Source organism: Muscardinus avellanarius, assembly GCF_963383645.1.
Source record: "Muscardinus avellanarius genome assembly, chromosome: 16".
NCBI lineage: Eukaryota > Metazoa > Chordata > Mammalia > Rodentia > Gliridae > Muscardinus > Muscardinus avellanarius.
The window spans coordinates 71,493,132-71,509,424 of record NC_137802.1 but is presented as its reverse complement, the minus strand read 5'-3'; the positions used below and the strand labels follow the sequence as shown (position 1 = coordinate 71,509,424).

Below are 16,293 nucleotides of genomic sequence, written 5' to 3'. Positions count from 1 at the left end.
GAATCACTGCGTTCTTCCGCCTTGTGCTGTGTACATGGATTTGGGGACCCATGGGTGAGCTTTAGAGGTGTTCCTGTTATGTTGTGTCCTGTTACACTTGACTAGGTATGTAAACTATTAAGACTCTTTATTTTTATTTATTATTATATTATTATTATTTTTTTTTTTTTTGGTGGTACTGGGGATGGAACCCAGAGGCCTTCTACCTCCGGGCTACACTCCCAGACCTGTTTTATATTTTATTTGGAAACAGGGTCTCACTAAGTTGCTGAGAGCCTCACTCAGTAGCTGAGGCTGGCTTCGAACCTGCGCCATCCTCCTGTCTCAGCCTCCCAAGCGCGGGGATTACAAGCGTGCGCCACCACGCCCGGCTTATTCTTTATTTTGAAACAGGGTCTCACTGAGTTGTAAAGAGCCTCATTAAGTAGCTAAGGCTGCCTGTGAACCAGGATCCTCCTGTCTTAGCTTCCCAGATCCTGGGATTACAAGCGTGCACCACCATGCTCAGCTATTTATTTTATTATGTGTGTGTGTGTGTGTGTGTGTGTGTGTGTGTGTGGCACTAGATATTGAACCTGGGGACATTCTGCCTTTAATTTACACACCCCCCCCCGGCCCTATTTTTTTAATTTTTATTTTGAAACAGCTTCTTGGTAGGTTGATGAAAGCCTCGCTATTTTCTAAGACTGTCCTCCTGGAATATTCTACTCAAACCTGTCATCTTTCTATCTCAGCCTCCCAAGTATTAGAATTACAAGTGTGCACCACTATGCTTGGCTTATTTTTTTTTTTTTAATTTGGAAACACGGTCTTGCTAAGTTGCTGAGGTCAGCCTTGAACCTGCAATCCTCCTGCCTCAGCCTCCCAAATGCTGTAATTGCTGGCATCTTTTATTTTTTCCAGTACCGGCGATGAAACCCAGGGGCATTCTATCTCCAAGCATCACCCCCAGCCCTATTTCTTCATTCTTTATTTTGAAGCTGGGTCTCACTGAGTTGCAAACGGCCTCACTAAATAGCTGAGGCTGTCTGCAAACCGCGATCCTCTTCCTCAGCCTCCCAAATGCTGGGATTACAAGTGTGGGCCACAACACCCGGCTGATTACTGACATCTTGAAGCTTTTTGTGACTTCAGAGGGGGCTGCTCAGAGGCCCCCGTGGGGCCTGGCACTTCCCTGCTGCCTGTGTGAAGGTCCTTCTTGGGGAAGTGGTACCTGCTATGAGCTTTTCTATTCAGCAGCTGCCCGGGTGTGGCTTCTTGAAGGATTGTCTCCATACACGAGGCTCAGCAAGCAAGAGGGGACAGGCCCAGTGTCCACTCAGCTTGGCAGGAGGCTCTGGTGCCACTGGAGCCCAGACAGGTATCCGACCTACCTCTGAGCTGTCACTCCAAGGACGGCTTCTGCTGGGAAAGGGCTGTGGTCTCCCCTGGCTGTTGAAGGCAGACCTCGAGGATCCACACTGGGGATCGTGAACACAGAGGATGCTCAGAACATTCTGCCAGGATGCTCTGAGGGGCGGGATGCAGGGTCCCGGGATGCTGGCCAGTCCAGGTTGTTCTGCTCAGCAAAACACATACGGGTGTCTCTAGAGAGGGTGTTCGGAGTGAGATCTCACTCAGAAGTGTAACCTTGTCCCCTGCCGAGGGTCCTGCCCAGGGCACTGGCAGCCTGTCTTGCAGGGCTGGGGAGAGGGGCCTGGAGGACCGGGTCATCCCAAGAAGAGGGGCGTTCCCGGGGCTCGCAGCCCTGGTCATCTCAGGCCCGGCAAGGCTATATGTTTTCCCTGCCTGCCAGCGCCACCACAGGTCCAAGTGAGACCCTGTCCTCCGCTTTCAAGAGGAGGGGTGCAGATGGGACCAGGAGGTTCTGAGGGTGTGGCTGTGGGCCGGGACCTGTCTCACGGTTCTCATAGGAGTACCAACTCCTGACCTGTGATTTTCCACACTTTATCCCAAGGAGACTTCTCACTCACTCTTGCTTTTTTGGTGCTGAGGATTAAACCCACGGCCCTTTTATCTCTGGGCTACATACCCCAGCCCTTTCATTTTGTTTTATTTTTTTACTTTAGAACAGTCTGCCAGCCGGGCATGGTGGTACACACTTGTAATCCCAGCATTTGGGAGGCTGAGACAGAAGGATCATGGTTCTCAGCTACTTAGTGAGGCCCTCCATAACTTAGTGAGACCCTGTTTCAAAATAAAGAATAAAAAATAGGGCAGGGGGTGTAGCTCAGAGATTGAATGCCCCTGGGTTCCATCTCAAGACCCCCCCCCACACACACACACATAAAAGTCTCCCAAGTTGCTAAGGGTCTCATTAAGTTGCTGAGACTGGCCTTGAACCTGTGATCCTCCTGTGTCAGCCTCCCAAGTGCTGGGATTACAGATGTCTTTATGTGGGTTGTCATCTGCACTGGGGTGCTCTGGAGCGGAGCAGGAAAGGCATGCATATGTCTCATAATAAAGGATAAAAGTCAGTGGCCCCCAGCCCAGAAGCAGACTTCGTACCTTGGGGTGTGATCAACCCTGTCTCCTGTAGGTATCTTCCAGGACAGACAAAGGGATGTTCACAGCAGCCTGATCCCTCCCCACCTGCGTGAAGATCCCCATAGCTATTCCCAGTGGTGAGAAAGCTCGATCTTGGGCGGCAAAACCCAGATCCAAACCCCATTCTCCCGTGAGCTGGGAAAGTTTTTCAGCTCCTGCGTTTCGGTCTCTGGGTGCGGACAGTTCTTCTGCTTCTCTCGAGTATGGAGCTAGGGGTGGAATTGCTGGGCCACGCGGTGAGGCTGTTTACCTTTCAAAGAAACTGCTCCACTGTCTTCCCCGCTGGCTGCGGCTGCGTGCACTCTCACCAACAGCGTGCAAAGCTCCAACTTCTCCACCCCTTCGCCGGCCCCTCACGTCATCTTGTTTTAGTCGGAGCCGTCCTCGTGGGTGTGAAGTGGTCCCTAGGCTTCAACTTGCCTTTCCCTCATGGGTGTCGTCGTTTCATGTACCGCACTTGTGATGCACCTGTCTTCTTTGATGAAATGTCTACTTAAATCTTTGTGCTTTGTGTGTGTGGTACTGGGGGTTGAACCCAGGGACGTTCTGCCTCTGAGCCACACCCCCAGCCTTTATTAGGTTCTATTTTGATTTTGACACAGGGTCTAGTAAAGTTGCTGAGACTGGCCTTGAACCCGAGATCCTTCTGTCTCAGCCTCCCCGGTACTGGGATTACAGGTGTGCACCACCACGCCTGGCCGATCATTGGCCTTCTTACCGAGTTGTTACAGTTGTTCAGACGTTCCGGATTGGAGCCTTTCGTTGGATATATGACCTGAAAATATCTTCTGACAGTCTGGGCCTTGTATTTTTACTGTATTAGCGATGTCTTTTGAAGCATAAAGGTTTCAGATTTGATGATATCCAGTTTATCAATTTCTTCTTTTATTGCTTGAACGTTTGGCTCCGTGTCTAAGGAATCTTTGCCTGAGCCAAGGTTATGATTATGGACCTTTGCTTCCTTCCAGGCATTTACAGACTCTACACAAAGGTCTACGATGCACTGTGAGCTCATTTTTATATATGGTATGAGGTTAAGGCCTAAACTCCCCCCCCTTCTCTTCTCTCTCTCTCTCTCTCTCTCTCTCTCTCTCTCTCTCCCTCTCTCTCTCTCTTCTTTTGCTTGTGGTTATTCCACTGCCATGCACCATTTGTTGAAAACAAAGGACAAAAAACAAAAGACGTATTCTTTCCCCTGTTGAATTGTGCCGCCTTTGCGGGGATCTCAGTCGCTGGGGTGAGGGCCCCGGCTTCTCTTCATCCTCTCGCCCATCCTGGTGGCTGGCAGACTGGCAGAATGCAGTCTTAACTGTCGTGTGTGAATCTGATTGCCGGGTCCGATTAGCGCGAGGTACAAGGGCCTCCAATCTGAGGCCAGGGCTAGGGGCAAGACGACCGACCGAGGAAGGTCAGAGGGACTGTGGCCTCCCCAAGCTGTGTCAACTGGCTCATCCCCCCTGCCTCAGTTTCCCCATCTGTGAACCAGGGGTGACAATAGCCCTTTACCTCCCAGGGTTACTCTTATTAAAAAAAAAAGTGAATTAATTGGTGTCACTTGCTCAAGGCGGGCAGGGGGCCTGGACACATAGATACGGTGCTATTTCGTGCCAATTTCTTTTGGCTCAAATGGCTTAGGCCAGTTTCACACAGACTAAAAAGAAAGGGACAGGAGGGACAGGGCAGTCAAGGGACGTGACCGCAGCGTCCCCGAAGCAGCGGCTTCGGCTCACAAATTCAGCTGCTTCCGGCATCACCCCAAGTGGTAAGAGACATGATATGGGGAAGCCCAGTTCCTCCCCTCACTAGGCCTGGCCCAGCCTGGCCCTCCTGATGCCAGAGACCTGCAAGCGACCTCCGGCAGTCTCACAGAGAAAGAGTAGGACTCGTCACGAGAGGAGATCTAGAACCTGCTTCTCCTGTTTGGTTTGTATTGGATTCAAGCAGCAACTGTGCATGGACATACACACGCCCTTGCACACACAGATGCACATGCGTGCACACACACGTGCACACACATACACACTCAGGGCCCCTGCACACACCTTTGTCCACCTCTTCCTTCCCGCCAGAGGCCACGCACCCTCCTGCACTTCCCCACGCTGGTTGATAAGTGTGTCCACTGGTGTCCACCCATCCTTGCCTGGGTCCTAACAGGTCACCTGGGGCAGGGGTCCCAGATCATGTCACAAGCCCATTCTGTGCCTTAGACGGACGTGGTCAGGAACACCTCCTCCCTCCAGCTGTGACTAAGAAAATCATCTCCAGACATTGCCAAAGGTACCCTGGCGAGCAAAGCCGCACCCCATAGAAAACCATTGTAGAGCCGGGCGTGGTGGGCACGCTTGTCATCCCAGCACTCGGGAGGCTGAGACAGGGGGATCGCAGTTCACAGCCAGCCCCAGCTACTTAGTGAGGCCCTCTGCAACTCAGTGAGGCCTGGTTTCAAAATATAGAATAAAAAATAGGGCTGGGGGTGTAACTCAGAGGTACAATGTCCCTGGGTTCCATCCCCAGTACTGTAAAAAAAAAAAAAAAAAAGTTGCTGTAAAGGCTCTTGGGGAGTGGGCACTGGTGGGCAGAGGTTGGGGAAGACCGGAGGGCACGTTTCGGAGTGTGTGCCCATATTTGCTCCCTGTCCACAGAACGCCCCGGGAGGTGGCCTGTGTCCTGCCCTCGTAGGTTTGCAGTGGAACAGTCGTGACATCTGGGACGCCCCCGACCCCGGGCAGCCTCCGAGCCTCTGGGCCGCAGCCACCTTCCCCAGAAGCAGTATCTGCAGAGCCCACAAAGATGCAGAGAGACCCCGAGAGAGCGGCCGCCCCGAGCCCCGCGCCCAAACAAGAAGCCTTGGTGTTAAGGCAGAAGCGCACGCCGCCGCCAGCCACCGATGAAGGTGACGTCCTGGTGCTGCAGAGACTACCTGACCTGCAGCAGTGGCGCGTCCAGCAGCTGCAGCGCCTGGCTCAGGAGCTGCGGGCCGAGTGGCAGGAGACGAGACAACGGCAGGTCCGGAACCTGGAGCACCTCTATTCTGCCCATCTGTTGGACGGGGTGGCCGGGCTAGTGACAGGAATGAGGGCCGCCCCGGAGGAGCCCGTCCAGCAGGCTGCTACAAGATCCCCGCGGACCAAGGAGAGGCACAGAGTAGCCCTTCGAGAAGAGAAGAGTGGCAGGCAACAGCTGCCCAGACAGCAAGCCCAGCGCCCCAACACCCGGAAGAAAGCAGCCGTCTCAGAGAGGCCAGGGGGTGCCCGCGTCCGAGCCCACGCCCGGGTTCTGAATCCCAACGAGAAGACCAAAGGGAAACAGGGCCCTTCAAGAAAGAGTAGTGGCGGCCACCGGCCCGTGGACCCTCGGGTGGGCAAATGGGTGGATGAGAAACTGAACCCGCTCTTGGCCCCTGTTGGGGAGATCCAGTGTCGGGAGGGAAGAGAGAAAGAACAGGCCCCAGAGGAGAGGAGGCAGGCGGGCAGGGGGCAGGCTCGCTTCACCGGAAGCCTCAGGAGCATCCCTCAGGACCAGGGCTCAGGCCTGGAGCAGCTGTGGCCAGCTGGCTCCGCTCACAAGCAGGAAGCCTCGTCCTCCGTGTCTCTGTGCAAGGGCGGCAGCAAGAACAGATGGCAGCGCGAGCTGGAGTTTGCGTTCGAGGAGTTGTTTAATACCAACCGGAAGCTGAAGAAGCACCTGAGTTTGCACCTGGAATCGAGCACCAGGGTGGACCAGAACCCTGACCAGCAGGCGGCCTTCTCCGACACACTCGGAGGCAGCAGTGATGCCCGACCAGACGGACAGGCAGAGGGGGCCCGAATGATGCCTGCCGGGGAGAACGGGAGCCGCGCGGAGGAGCAGGACCCCCAGATATCATCCCTGATGGACTTGAAAGAGTTGCTAAGCAACATGGAGGACCCCAAGTACCATCAGATGGCCAAGCCCACGATGAGGAATGAAAGCCCGACATGGTTGTCTCCGGAAGCAGAAAGAGCCGTCGGTGAAGAAGACTTCCCGTTGCAAACCTCCGAAACAGGATCTGAGCCCCCCAAGCTGGCCACACTGGCGGAAGAGGGCTTGCCTCGGCCTCCGGCGCTGGATCAGGCAGACAGCTGGATGGCATCGGGCCAAAGACAGAAAGTGGACGTAGAGCAGAGAAGGCAAAAGGCCCTACTGGAGCAGACGGAGCACCCGGACATGAGCCTGGAGATCCACTACAAGGCTGAGCTGGAGGAGGAGCGCAAGGCCCGCAGGAGAGCTCGCCTGGCCCTGCTGAAGGCCTACCCCACCGGAGTCCTCGCCAAGGGGCCCGGGGCCGAGTTCAGATCCACGTCCCCCTCGGACGGCAGCATCGCCATCGACGAGGACCGGCAGAGTCAGATGATCCGAGACATCCAGCAGCAGATTACAGAGCAAAACAAGTTGCACAAGCAGTTTCTGGAAAAAGCCAGGAAACGCTTGCAAGAGTTTCAGAAAATATGTTAAAGGCGAGAGTCCCACCCACAATGAATAGATCGCTGGTGACCACTTGCCCCGCACTCCTGAGTGTCTGTCGCGCCGTCTCCTTAGAAACCCGTGGGCGTCTATGAAACCATGGCGGGGGGAGGGGAGGCTGCCGGGCGTGGTGGCCCACGCTAGTGATCCCAGCATTTGGGAGGCTGAGATGGGAGGATGGCGGTTCAAGGACAGCCTCAGCTACTACTTAGTGAGGCCCTTTGCAACTCTGTGAGACCCTGTTTCCAAATAAACAATAAAAAATGGGGCTGGGGGTGTAGCTCGGTGGCAGAATGCCCCTGGGTTCCATCCCCAGTACCACACACACACACACACACACACACACACACACAAATCAGGGGGCCAGACTCAGGCAAGCCCCCTTGGGCAAAAGCAGGAACCCAAATAAGGGCCAGGGAGCGGGACCGTGGAGGGCAGGCGCGGTGCGCCCCAGGGGAAGTCTATACGCGTGTGCTACCGGTGCACAGGGAGACACCACGTAAACTCAGCTCTTTAGATGTTTTGTTTGCAAAAACCCTGGGCCATCTCAGGTCAGGCAGGCACAGTCTCAAAAAACAAATCACTTGTTGCTTAGCCAGAGGCTGGGACATAAACAGAAAACGCGTACTGCAGCCTGTCGGTGCTTAATGGATTATCACCAAGCGCATTTTTATAACCTTGATGGAGAGGAGATGTGGGGAGAGGGAGGGAGAAGAGAGGCCACCGTGGCCCTGCCCAGTGACTCCTGGTGGTGGCAGTGTGTGTGGGGGGGTGTCTGGTCAGTTTCCTTTCTATTAGTAGCCTTGGTAGCCATGGAGACCCCACACTGGGTGGGGTTGTTATTTTTTTTTGTTATTTTTTAATTTTTTGCCAATGGCTGACTTGGACAGGGACAGGGGTCAACAACCTTTTTCTGCAAAGAGCCACATAGTAAATGTTTTTGCCTGGCCAGCCAGCCTCTGGCTCGCCATTCAGCTACGCTCTAGCCACTTGAAAGCTGGCACAGAAATGAGCGGGCCCCATGGCCGAGTACCAGGGCTGGACTTGCAGGAGTAGGTGGTGGCTGGGTGTCGCCCTTGGGCCACGCTTGGCTAATTCCTGGACTAGAAGAGTTACTGAGCATCCTTCCCTCCTTCTCCTCCCTCCCTCCCTGGCAAGGTCCTGGGATACCTGGACCTGGATCAACCTCCTTTGGCCACACTACATTGTATCACTGGTCCGTAAATGGCCCTATTTTTTTTTTTTCTTTGTGGTACCAGGGATGGAACCCAGGGGCATTTCACCTCTGAGCTACACCCCCAGTCCTATTTTTCAGTCTTTTTATTTTTGAAACAGGGTCTCACTGAGTTGTGACAGGTCTCGCTAAGTAGCTGAGGATGTCCATGAACCACGATCCTCCAGTCTCAGCCTCCCGGTTGCTGGGATTGCAAGCGTGGCCCTATTTATTTGATGTATATTTTGCAGACAATGTATTGAACGATTGGGAGTGACCCACACAAACCCAAGATCTGGAATGTGTTTTGAAAAACCACATTTTTTGCCTAGAAGCTACCTATCATTTTTATCCCTTGACTGCTCCGTAGACATTATAACTGCTGAGCTTGGGGTTTCATCTTTACCACACATATATATGCCTGCTAGACACTAGAGTGTTCAGTTTTACTTATTTTTGAACTTTATAAAAAAGATATTAGCCAGGCATGGTGGCGCACGGTTGTAATCCCAGCATTTGGGAGGTGGAGACTGGAGGATCGCGGTTCACGGACAGTCTCAGACACATAGCAAGGCCATTCGTAACTCACTGAGACCCTGTTACAAAAAATAAAAAGATTAAAAATAGGGCTGGGGGTGTAGCTCAGAGGTACAATGCCCCTGGGTTCCATCCCTGGTATTGCAAAAAAAAAAAAAAAAGATATTAACTGGGCATGGTGGCATATTCCTATAACCTATAATCCCAATACTTGGGAGGCTGAGACAGGAGGATCGCAGGTTTGAAGCCAGCCTCAGCAACTTAGTGAGACCCTATTTCCAAATTTTAAAAGCTGAGGAGGGGGAGTCTGGAGATGTAGCTCAGAGGTCTAATGCCCCTGGATTTGATCCCCAGCACTGAATATATACATACACATGTATATATATATATATATATATATATATATATATATATATATATATATATACACACATGTGTATATAGGTAGCTATAGATATTCTGTGCCTTAGCATGGGGCCTGCCATCCACCCACGTGGCCCGGGATATCACATTTTCACCGCAGTGCAGTGGCATTGTGGGGCTCTCTGAGCCTTCTTTTCAGGGTCCTCCTCCTCCTCCTCCTTTACTCTTTTGTGTCTGTTAGGTGAGCTGTGTCCCTAATGCCCCGGGCATCCAAAGATCAGGTGCCAAAGAGTGCTTCTGTGGTTGGATCCCAGGTGTAGGAACCACTTTTCAGTGTTTTGGGCAGTTTTGGCTGGAGCACAGGGTGGGTGGGAAAGCTCCTGCTCTTCAGCCTTGTTCTCCCCATTTTCCCTCGGAAGAGGTCCATGTGCTCTTCTACTAGTCTTCCCGGGCAACCGCTGACTGCCACACGCTGTCCCAGGAGGTGAGCGGGGGCGTGATCAGCGGAGCTTACCGGTAACAGGTAAAATACAGATGAGCCGGGCGTGGTGGTGCCCGCCTGTAATCCCGGTACTTGGGAGGCTGTGACATGAAGGTCACAGGTTCAAGGGCAGCATTGGCAACTTGGGTAGGCCCGGATCAACTTCGTGAGATCCTGTTTCAAAATAAAATAGGGAGCCGGGAGTGGTGGCGCACGCTTATCCCAGCATTCGGGAGACTGGAGGATCGTGGTTCGCGGGCAGCCTCAGCTACTTAGTGAGGCCCTCTGCAACTCAGCGAGACCCTGTTTCAAAATAAAGAATAAAAAAATAGGGCAGGGGGTGTAGCTCGGAGGTCAAATGACACTGGGTTCCATCCCCAGACCCGCAAAAAATAAAATAGGGCTGGGGGTGTAGCTTGGAAGCAGGAGGCCCCCCAACTGGATTCGATCCCCAGGACCAAAAAAACAAAGTATATAGTGATAGCTGATAAGAGACGACACCCATCGCCGCCAGAGCCTTGGGTCGCTGAAGTCCTGCTGTCTTAGCCTTGAAGCCACAGCCTAATGAGCGGCCGAGACTTCTCGGACTGGGTTGTTATTGTTTCCATTTGCTAAGGTAGTATTTGTGGCCCGCGTGTTCTAGGTGAGGAATTGGTCCCTTCTTGGCCACACTGGAGCTAAAAGTAGGTGTGGGGTGGGCAGGGAGACATGGTCGAGGGTGAGTCATTCCTGGACAGTCACACCTACACTGTCCCCCGGCAGCAGGACCAGACACCCCGCCCTCTCCCACGTGTCTGGAGGGAGTCTGGGGGAGCGGGCTAGCCTTTGCCCAGGCCTGTGGTATGCACAAGAGTGCTCTTTCTTCCCCCCAAAAGATGACCCTGTAGCAGTTCCTTAGAGATACCTCAAGTCCCTTTCCAGCCTGTCCCCAGAGCCCTGGGGGTCTCTCCCTTAATCTCACTGAGGCAGCTCAAGAGGGGCCTGTCCCACCATTTTGTGCACCCAGCAGGAGCCAGGAGGCTCTGTAAGAACGCAGGCTCTGCCCCTGCCCACCGCCAAGGCGGCTCCATGCCTCGGGCCTGGGATCCAGCCTGGGGTGGCATACAGCTGCCTCTGGCCAGGACCTTTGCATGGAGGGCTGCTGGGCGGTGCGGAGAAGCCCAGACATGGAGGGCATATTTATGTATTTATGCCTGGTGTGGGCTGCCTCCTGGCACCACTCCTTCCCTACCGTTAGCACCCAGCCTCTCACACACATAAGAGGATGGGGAATTGGGGATTTGAAAGTCAGGGCAGGAGCCAGGCATGGTGGTGCACGCTTGTAATTCCAGCCTTTGGGAGGCCGAGATCAGAGGATCACAGTTCACAGACAGCCTCAGCTACGTAGGCCCTTCGCAACTCAGTGAGACCCTCTTTCAAAAAATATAAAGACTAGCCGGGCGTGGTGGCGCACGCCTATAATCCCCACGCTTGGGAGGCGGAGACAGGAGGATCAAACAGGTTTGAAGACAGCCTCGCTGGCCTAAGAGACCCTGTTTCCAAATAAAAATATAAAAATATAAAATAGGTATCTGGGAGTGTAGCCCAGAGATAGAAGGGTTTTCAGGAACCCCAGTACCACACACACACAAATATAGATAGATAGATAGATAGATAGATAGATAGATAGACAGACAGACAGACAGACTAAAAAATAGGGCTAGGGGTGTAGTTCAGAGGTAGAATGCCCCTGAGTTTAATCCCAGTCCCCAGTATCACAGTATATAGGTATGTGCATATATTTATACATACATACATACATATATAATACATACATGGATGGAAAGCAGGGCAGGGGTCCCCTCTGACTGGCAGTATTTCCTCTAATGAGAGAAAACGTGAAATGCGATCAGGTCAAGACCTCTGAAAAGACAAGATGGCGTGCAGCTGACAGAGGCTGGACGTGCGGCCCTGGAGCAGCCCAGGCCGCGTGCCTACGCAGGAGATGAGAGGCCACGCCGACTGGACCCCGCCATGCTGCACCTGCTGAGAGGGCCGCATTAGCAGGGGTGGAGGGACCAGGGGCGGGGCCCCCTCTGCAGCCTGAGAGCTGGACCCTGGGCCCTCACATCCTCCTGCCTGTCTCCTAGGGCAATGCCGTGAGCCGGGTTCCGCCCACAGGCCCCGTGCCTGAGGCCCCACGCATGGGCCAGGCTGAAACCAGAGTCCAAGGTCCAGCCCTAGTGGGTTTGCTCCCGAAAATGAGTCAGCCGATGAGGAATGGTGGCCGCCCATGGCCACAGGGGCCCCCAGCACCAAGTGAGGGACGACCTGTCTGCTGAGCGGTCGCCCGCCCCTACCTCCCCTATGGCCAGGGAGGGACGGCGGGGGTGCGTGGGGGCTCCTGGGCTCCCGTCCAGGTCCCTCTGCCTCCCGCCGTTCGCTCTCGCTCTGGGCTGTCATGGCGGAGCTTGGCTCCCGCGCAGGGACGTGGCCGAGGATCTGCAGGGCAGCAGTTCCCTCCACAAAGCCGCACTGTTCTCAGAAAACCCTCCCAGGAGCGGGTGCATTTTTTTGCAAATGATTCAGAGGCAGCACGTGAAGGGGAAGGCCTGCAGCCCCGGCTCGGCTTGAGATCCCGCAGGCCAGAGGCTGCCCGCAGCTGTGGGGAGAGGGGGAGAAGGGTGTGGGGCGGGGTCCCAGCGGGGCCACAAGAGAGAGGGGCCGGGCCTGGGGCTCAGGGAGGCTGCAAAGCTGGGCCCAGGCACTGGGGCTTTTCTCTGTGTTCCTGTAGGAATCATCCCTTATGTTACCCAAGGGGAGACAAAGGAAATGGAGAAAGGAGAGCCGGTCTCCATGGAGACCAGCATCCATCCAGTGGCCAGCCAGGCTCCTGTGCACTAGAATTCTAGAACTGCCAGGCGGGGAGCCTGCGCCAGGCGCTGGGTGCTGGGCGAGGCCCGTGTAGCCCGGGGGTAGGTGTACTTGTGTGCCTTGATTTGAACCTTGCACCCCCATCTCCCTCCTTGCCCCGCCTTTAACCCACCCCAGCCCCCAAATCCATTAGCTCTGAGCATTTGTTCTTGTTCTAGGCGTTTCTTTCTCCACCTGGCCTGGGTCCCGATGACCAAGTCTCGTCCTCGCCCTGGACAGGCGCAGCCTTGCCCCAGAGCTTTCCCGGGGAACCCTACCTGTTCAGTCCAACTCCCCAGAAGGCCCAGTTGCTGGCTTTGGGGGGTCCAGTGGGTTTGGCCTCTTGGTCTGCCGCTGCAGAGGGGAGCCGCCCAGGACGCCGCCCACCCCCATGGCCACAGGGTTGGTTTTAATTGCTGGACGACAGCCTCCCCCGCCCCTGCCTTTATGTATTTATTTTCTTCTCATTTTCCTGAACGGAATGAACTTGTAGGAGGTCTGCTCCCCCACCAACCCCAAGGGACCGCGCGTGAGGGCCGCGGCAGGCAGGGCTGGCCGCTCAGGGAGGCCCCGACTGTCCCCCAAGGACACCCGAGGAGGGAAAAGCAGGTGGAGCCCAACTCCCACCTGGGCTGACGGCCTGCACCCATCCACTCCCTGTGATACCTCCCTGCTGCACCTGTGTCCCCAGGTGGTCCCGCAGGAGGGGCGTGGCCCCATCCCCGAAGCCAGAATGGGTCTTGGTCCTCACAGCCCAAACCCCTGCCCCATCACCATCTATCTGCCCGTTCCCGGGTGGTGTTCACAGCCAGCCATCTCTGCCCCTTGGGTTGGCAGGTGAGCCCACCCTGCTAGCAGGGGCAGATGCCAGGCCCATGGAGAAGTCCTGGTGGTTGGCACTAATCCCCCCACGGCCCAGGGAGACGATTCAGACCCCACAGCCCTCCGGGAGCAGCGCCCTGAACAATATAGCCATTTTCCTACAGCTGTCCCGAGGAGAAGCCACAAGCGGAGTGACTGAGCCTCTGTCCCCAGCTGCGCGGTGGACACTGGAAGTGGGGAAGAGGGCCACCGCCCCCTTCCAGACTCTGAGGTGCCCAAGTCCAGCCTCTAGACCCAGAGGTCAAGCAGCCTGGGCCAGGTTGACCAATCGTGTAGCATCATGTCGTCTACCCCAAAGGAACAGCGACTGATCCCAAGTGGCGACCCCAGGGCAAGTTATAAGCCGTAACAGGATTTTGCTGACTGTGGTTTGAGGATGTACATGCAAGGTACAGGCACCCCTGTTTCGGGAGAGTTTTTTTTTTTTTCTTGGTTGTACTGGGGTTCCTGGAAGCCCTTCTACCTCCGGGCTACACTCCCAGACCTATTTTTACATTTTTATTTGGAAACAGGGTCTCCTAAGCCAGCGTGCGCGGCTGGCTTCGAACCTGCGCGATCCTCCTCTCTCTGCCTCCCAAGCACGGGGATGACAAGCGTGCCCACCACGCCCGGCTTGTTTCAGGAGAGTTTAAACAGGTGTGGAAACTTGGTCCCCACACACCTGCAAAGGCCTTCAAGTTCTTACCTCCCCAGAGTGAGCTGAGGTTAGGTTTCTTTCAAGACAGAATATCGTGGTTTTGTTTTTTAAGTTTTCTGAAATGGTTGGTATGTAATGCTGCCCATGGCCAAGGAAGCTGGCCAGCTGCCCCTGGGAGGACGGTCGGAGCTGGGCCTGATGCTGCTGCTTTTGCATCTAAGAAAGAGGAGTCCACAGGGCGTGGTGGCGCATGCTTGTCATCCCAGCATTCGGGAGGCTGAGACAGGAGGATCGCGGTTCGCGGACAGCCTCGGCTACTTAGTGAGGCCCTCTGCAACTTAGACCCTGTTTCAAAACAAAGAATAAAAAATAGGGCAGGGGGTGGAGCTCGGAGGTCACATGCCCCTGGGTTCCATCCCCTAGATCCGCAAAAGAAGAAAAAAGAAAAGAAAGTCGAGCCCCAGCTTGGCACCATGGCACGCACCCACAACCCCAAGTAATTGGGAGGCTGAGACAGGAGGATCCCAGGTTTGAGGCTTGACTGTTGTCCCTGTATTTTGGGAAACAGAGACAGGAAGATTGCAGGTTCCAGGCCAGTGCACAGTAACTTAGTGAGACCCTGTTTCAAAACAATAAATAAATAAATAAATAAATAAATAAATAAATAAATAAAAGGGATGAGGGCTGTAGCTCAGAGGTAGACCCATGGTCTCAAACCTTAGTACTGCCTGCCTCCCCCAAAAAAGGTGTTGGTGGGAATGTGAGCATGCCTTGAGCCATCACAGGCCGTTTGCTGGTGGCAGCGGAGGCGGAGGAGCCAGGCTGTGGAGCCCTGGGATTCGGGCCTCTGCTGAGCCCCCTCCCACTCGCTCCCGTCCGTCCGTCCGTCCGTCCGTCCGGGACAGCCTCCACGGGCTGGGTTGTCTCCCAGCCTCCGGTCGGCTGTGGTTCTGAGTCCGCGCACAGCCTGGAGCTCTGTACCCTGGTCTGCGACCTCGCCGGGCTAGCACCCGGTTCCTTTCCAGCGCTCCAGTGGGGCGCGCTAGGGGTTGTTTTTGCTGGCTCCTGGAGGAGGGAGTGACCTCATGCGCCGTCCTCAGCTAGGGATGGGGGCAGGGGCCCTGCGGTTGCGTGTGCTTTGAATTAAGTCCATGGCTGTGCGCTCCGGTAGCCGGCATCTGGCAGTGAGTTCCTCAGCCAGTGGCTCACCCTGGATCTCAAAGCCAGATGCCGTGTCAGCGGCAGAAGGGAGAGAAGAGAAAGCAAAATCCGAGGAAGCCATGGCAGAAGCCGGGCGGGGTGGCGCAGGCCTGTAATCCCAATACTCGGGAGGCTGAGACAGGAGGATCACAGGTTTGAGGCCAGCCTCAGCAACTAAGCAAGGTCCTCAGCAAACTAGCAAGACCCTGTTTCAAAATAAAATAGGCTTGTTGGGTGTGGCTTGGAGGTAGACTGCCCCTAAGTTCAGTTCCTAGTACTGCAAAATAAGTAAATAAATAAAAATTCGAATATTTATTTATTTTTGCAGTAACGGGGATGGAATCCAGGGGCATTCTACCTCCGAGCTACACCCCCAGCCCTATTTTTATTGTTTTATTCTTTATTTTGAAGCAGGATGTGGGCTGTCCCTACCCTGACGCCTGACACCATACCCAGCACACAGTAGGTGTCCTAGTCAATGTGTATCCATGCCCTCGCTTTTTTTTTTTTTTTTTGGTTCTTGGGATTGGACCCAGGAGCATTCTACCTCCAAGCTACACCCCTCATCTCTTTTTATTTATTTATTTTTATTTTGAAACAGGATCTCACTAAATTGTGGAAGGCCTTGCTAAATTGCTGAGGCTGGCCTCGAACCTGCAACCCTCCTGCCTCAGCCTCCCGAGTACTGGGATTATAGGCGTGTGCCAGCACACTCAGCTAATGCCTTGATTTCAATTCTGCCTAGATTAGGGTCTCCCCGCACTTCCCTGGCCAGGGACTCGGAGGGCCTTCGCCTCGGAGGGCCCCCTCTCTCACACAGCCCTGGTGGTCCATCCCAGAGTCCACAGCCATGACCACTGCCACACACTGCTGGCTTAGGCTTCTGCAGAGCTCCTGCCTCCTTCCCTATGTGCTGTTCCAATGGAAACTGTGCTCCCCTATTTCCTGTCTGTCTGTCTGTCTGTCCTCTGCCTGGATCTGGTGCTCCTCCAAGGCCAGGTCTGTTGGTAAAACTTTTCTTTTTTGATACTGGGGATGGAGCCCAGGGGCATGCTACCT

General features: G+C 54.7%; 2 protein-coding genes across 2 annotated transcripts in view; both read left to right on the top strand.

Moving 5' to 3' along the window:
* Positions 1 to 16,293, top strand: part of TIMP2 (TIMP metallopeptidase inhibitor 2) — a gene marked incomplete at both ends in the record, with an annotated part of 45,544 nt that overhangs the window by 12,810 nt on the left and 16,441 nt on the right. The gene's annotated exons all lie outside the window — the stretch shown is intronic.
* On the top strand, positions 5,338 to 7,020 carry CEP295NL (CEP295 N-terminal like; the record flags this gene model as incomplete). The annotated part of the gene is made up of 1 exon (XM_080713018.1): positions 5,338 to 7,020. One exon carries the CDS (start codon positions 5,338 to 5,340, stop codon positions 7,018 to 7,020), a length of 1,683 nt encoding a protein of 560 aa, XP_080569144.1.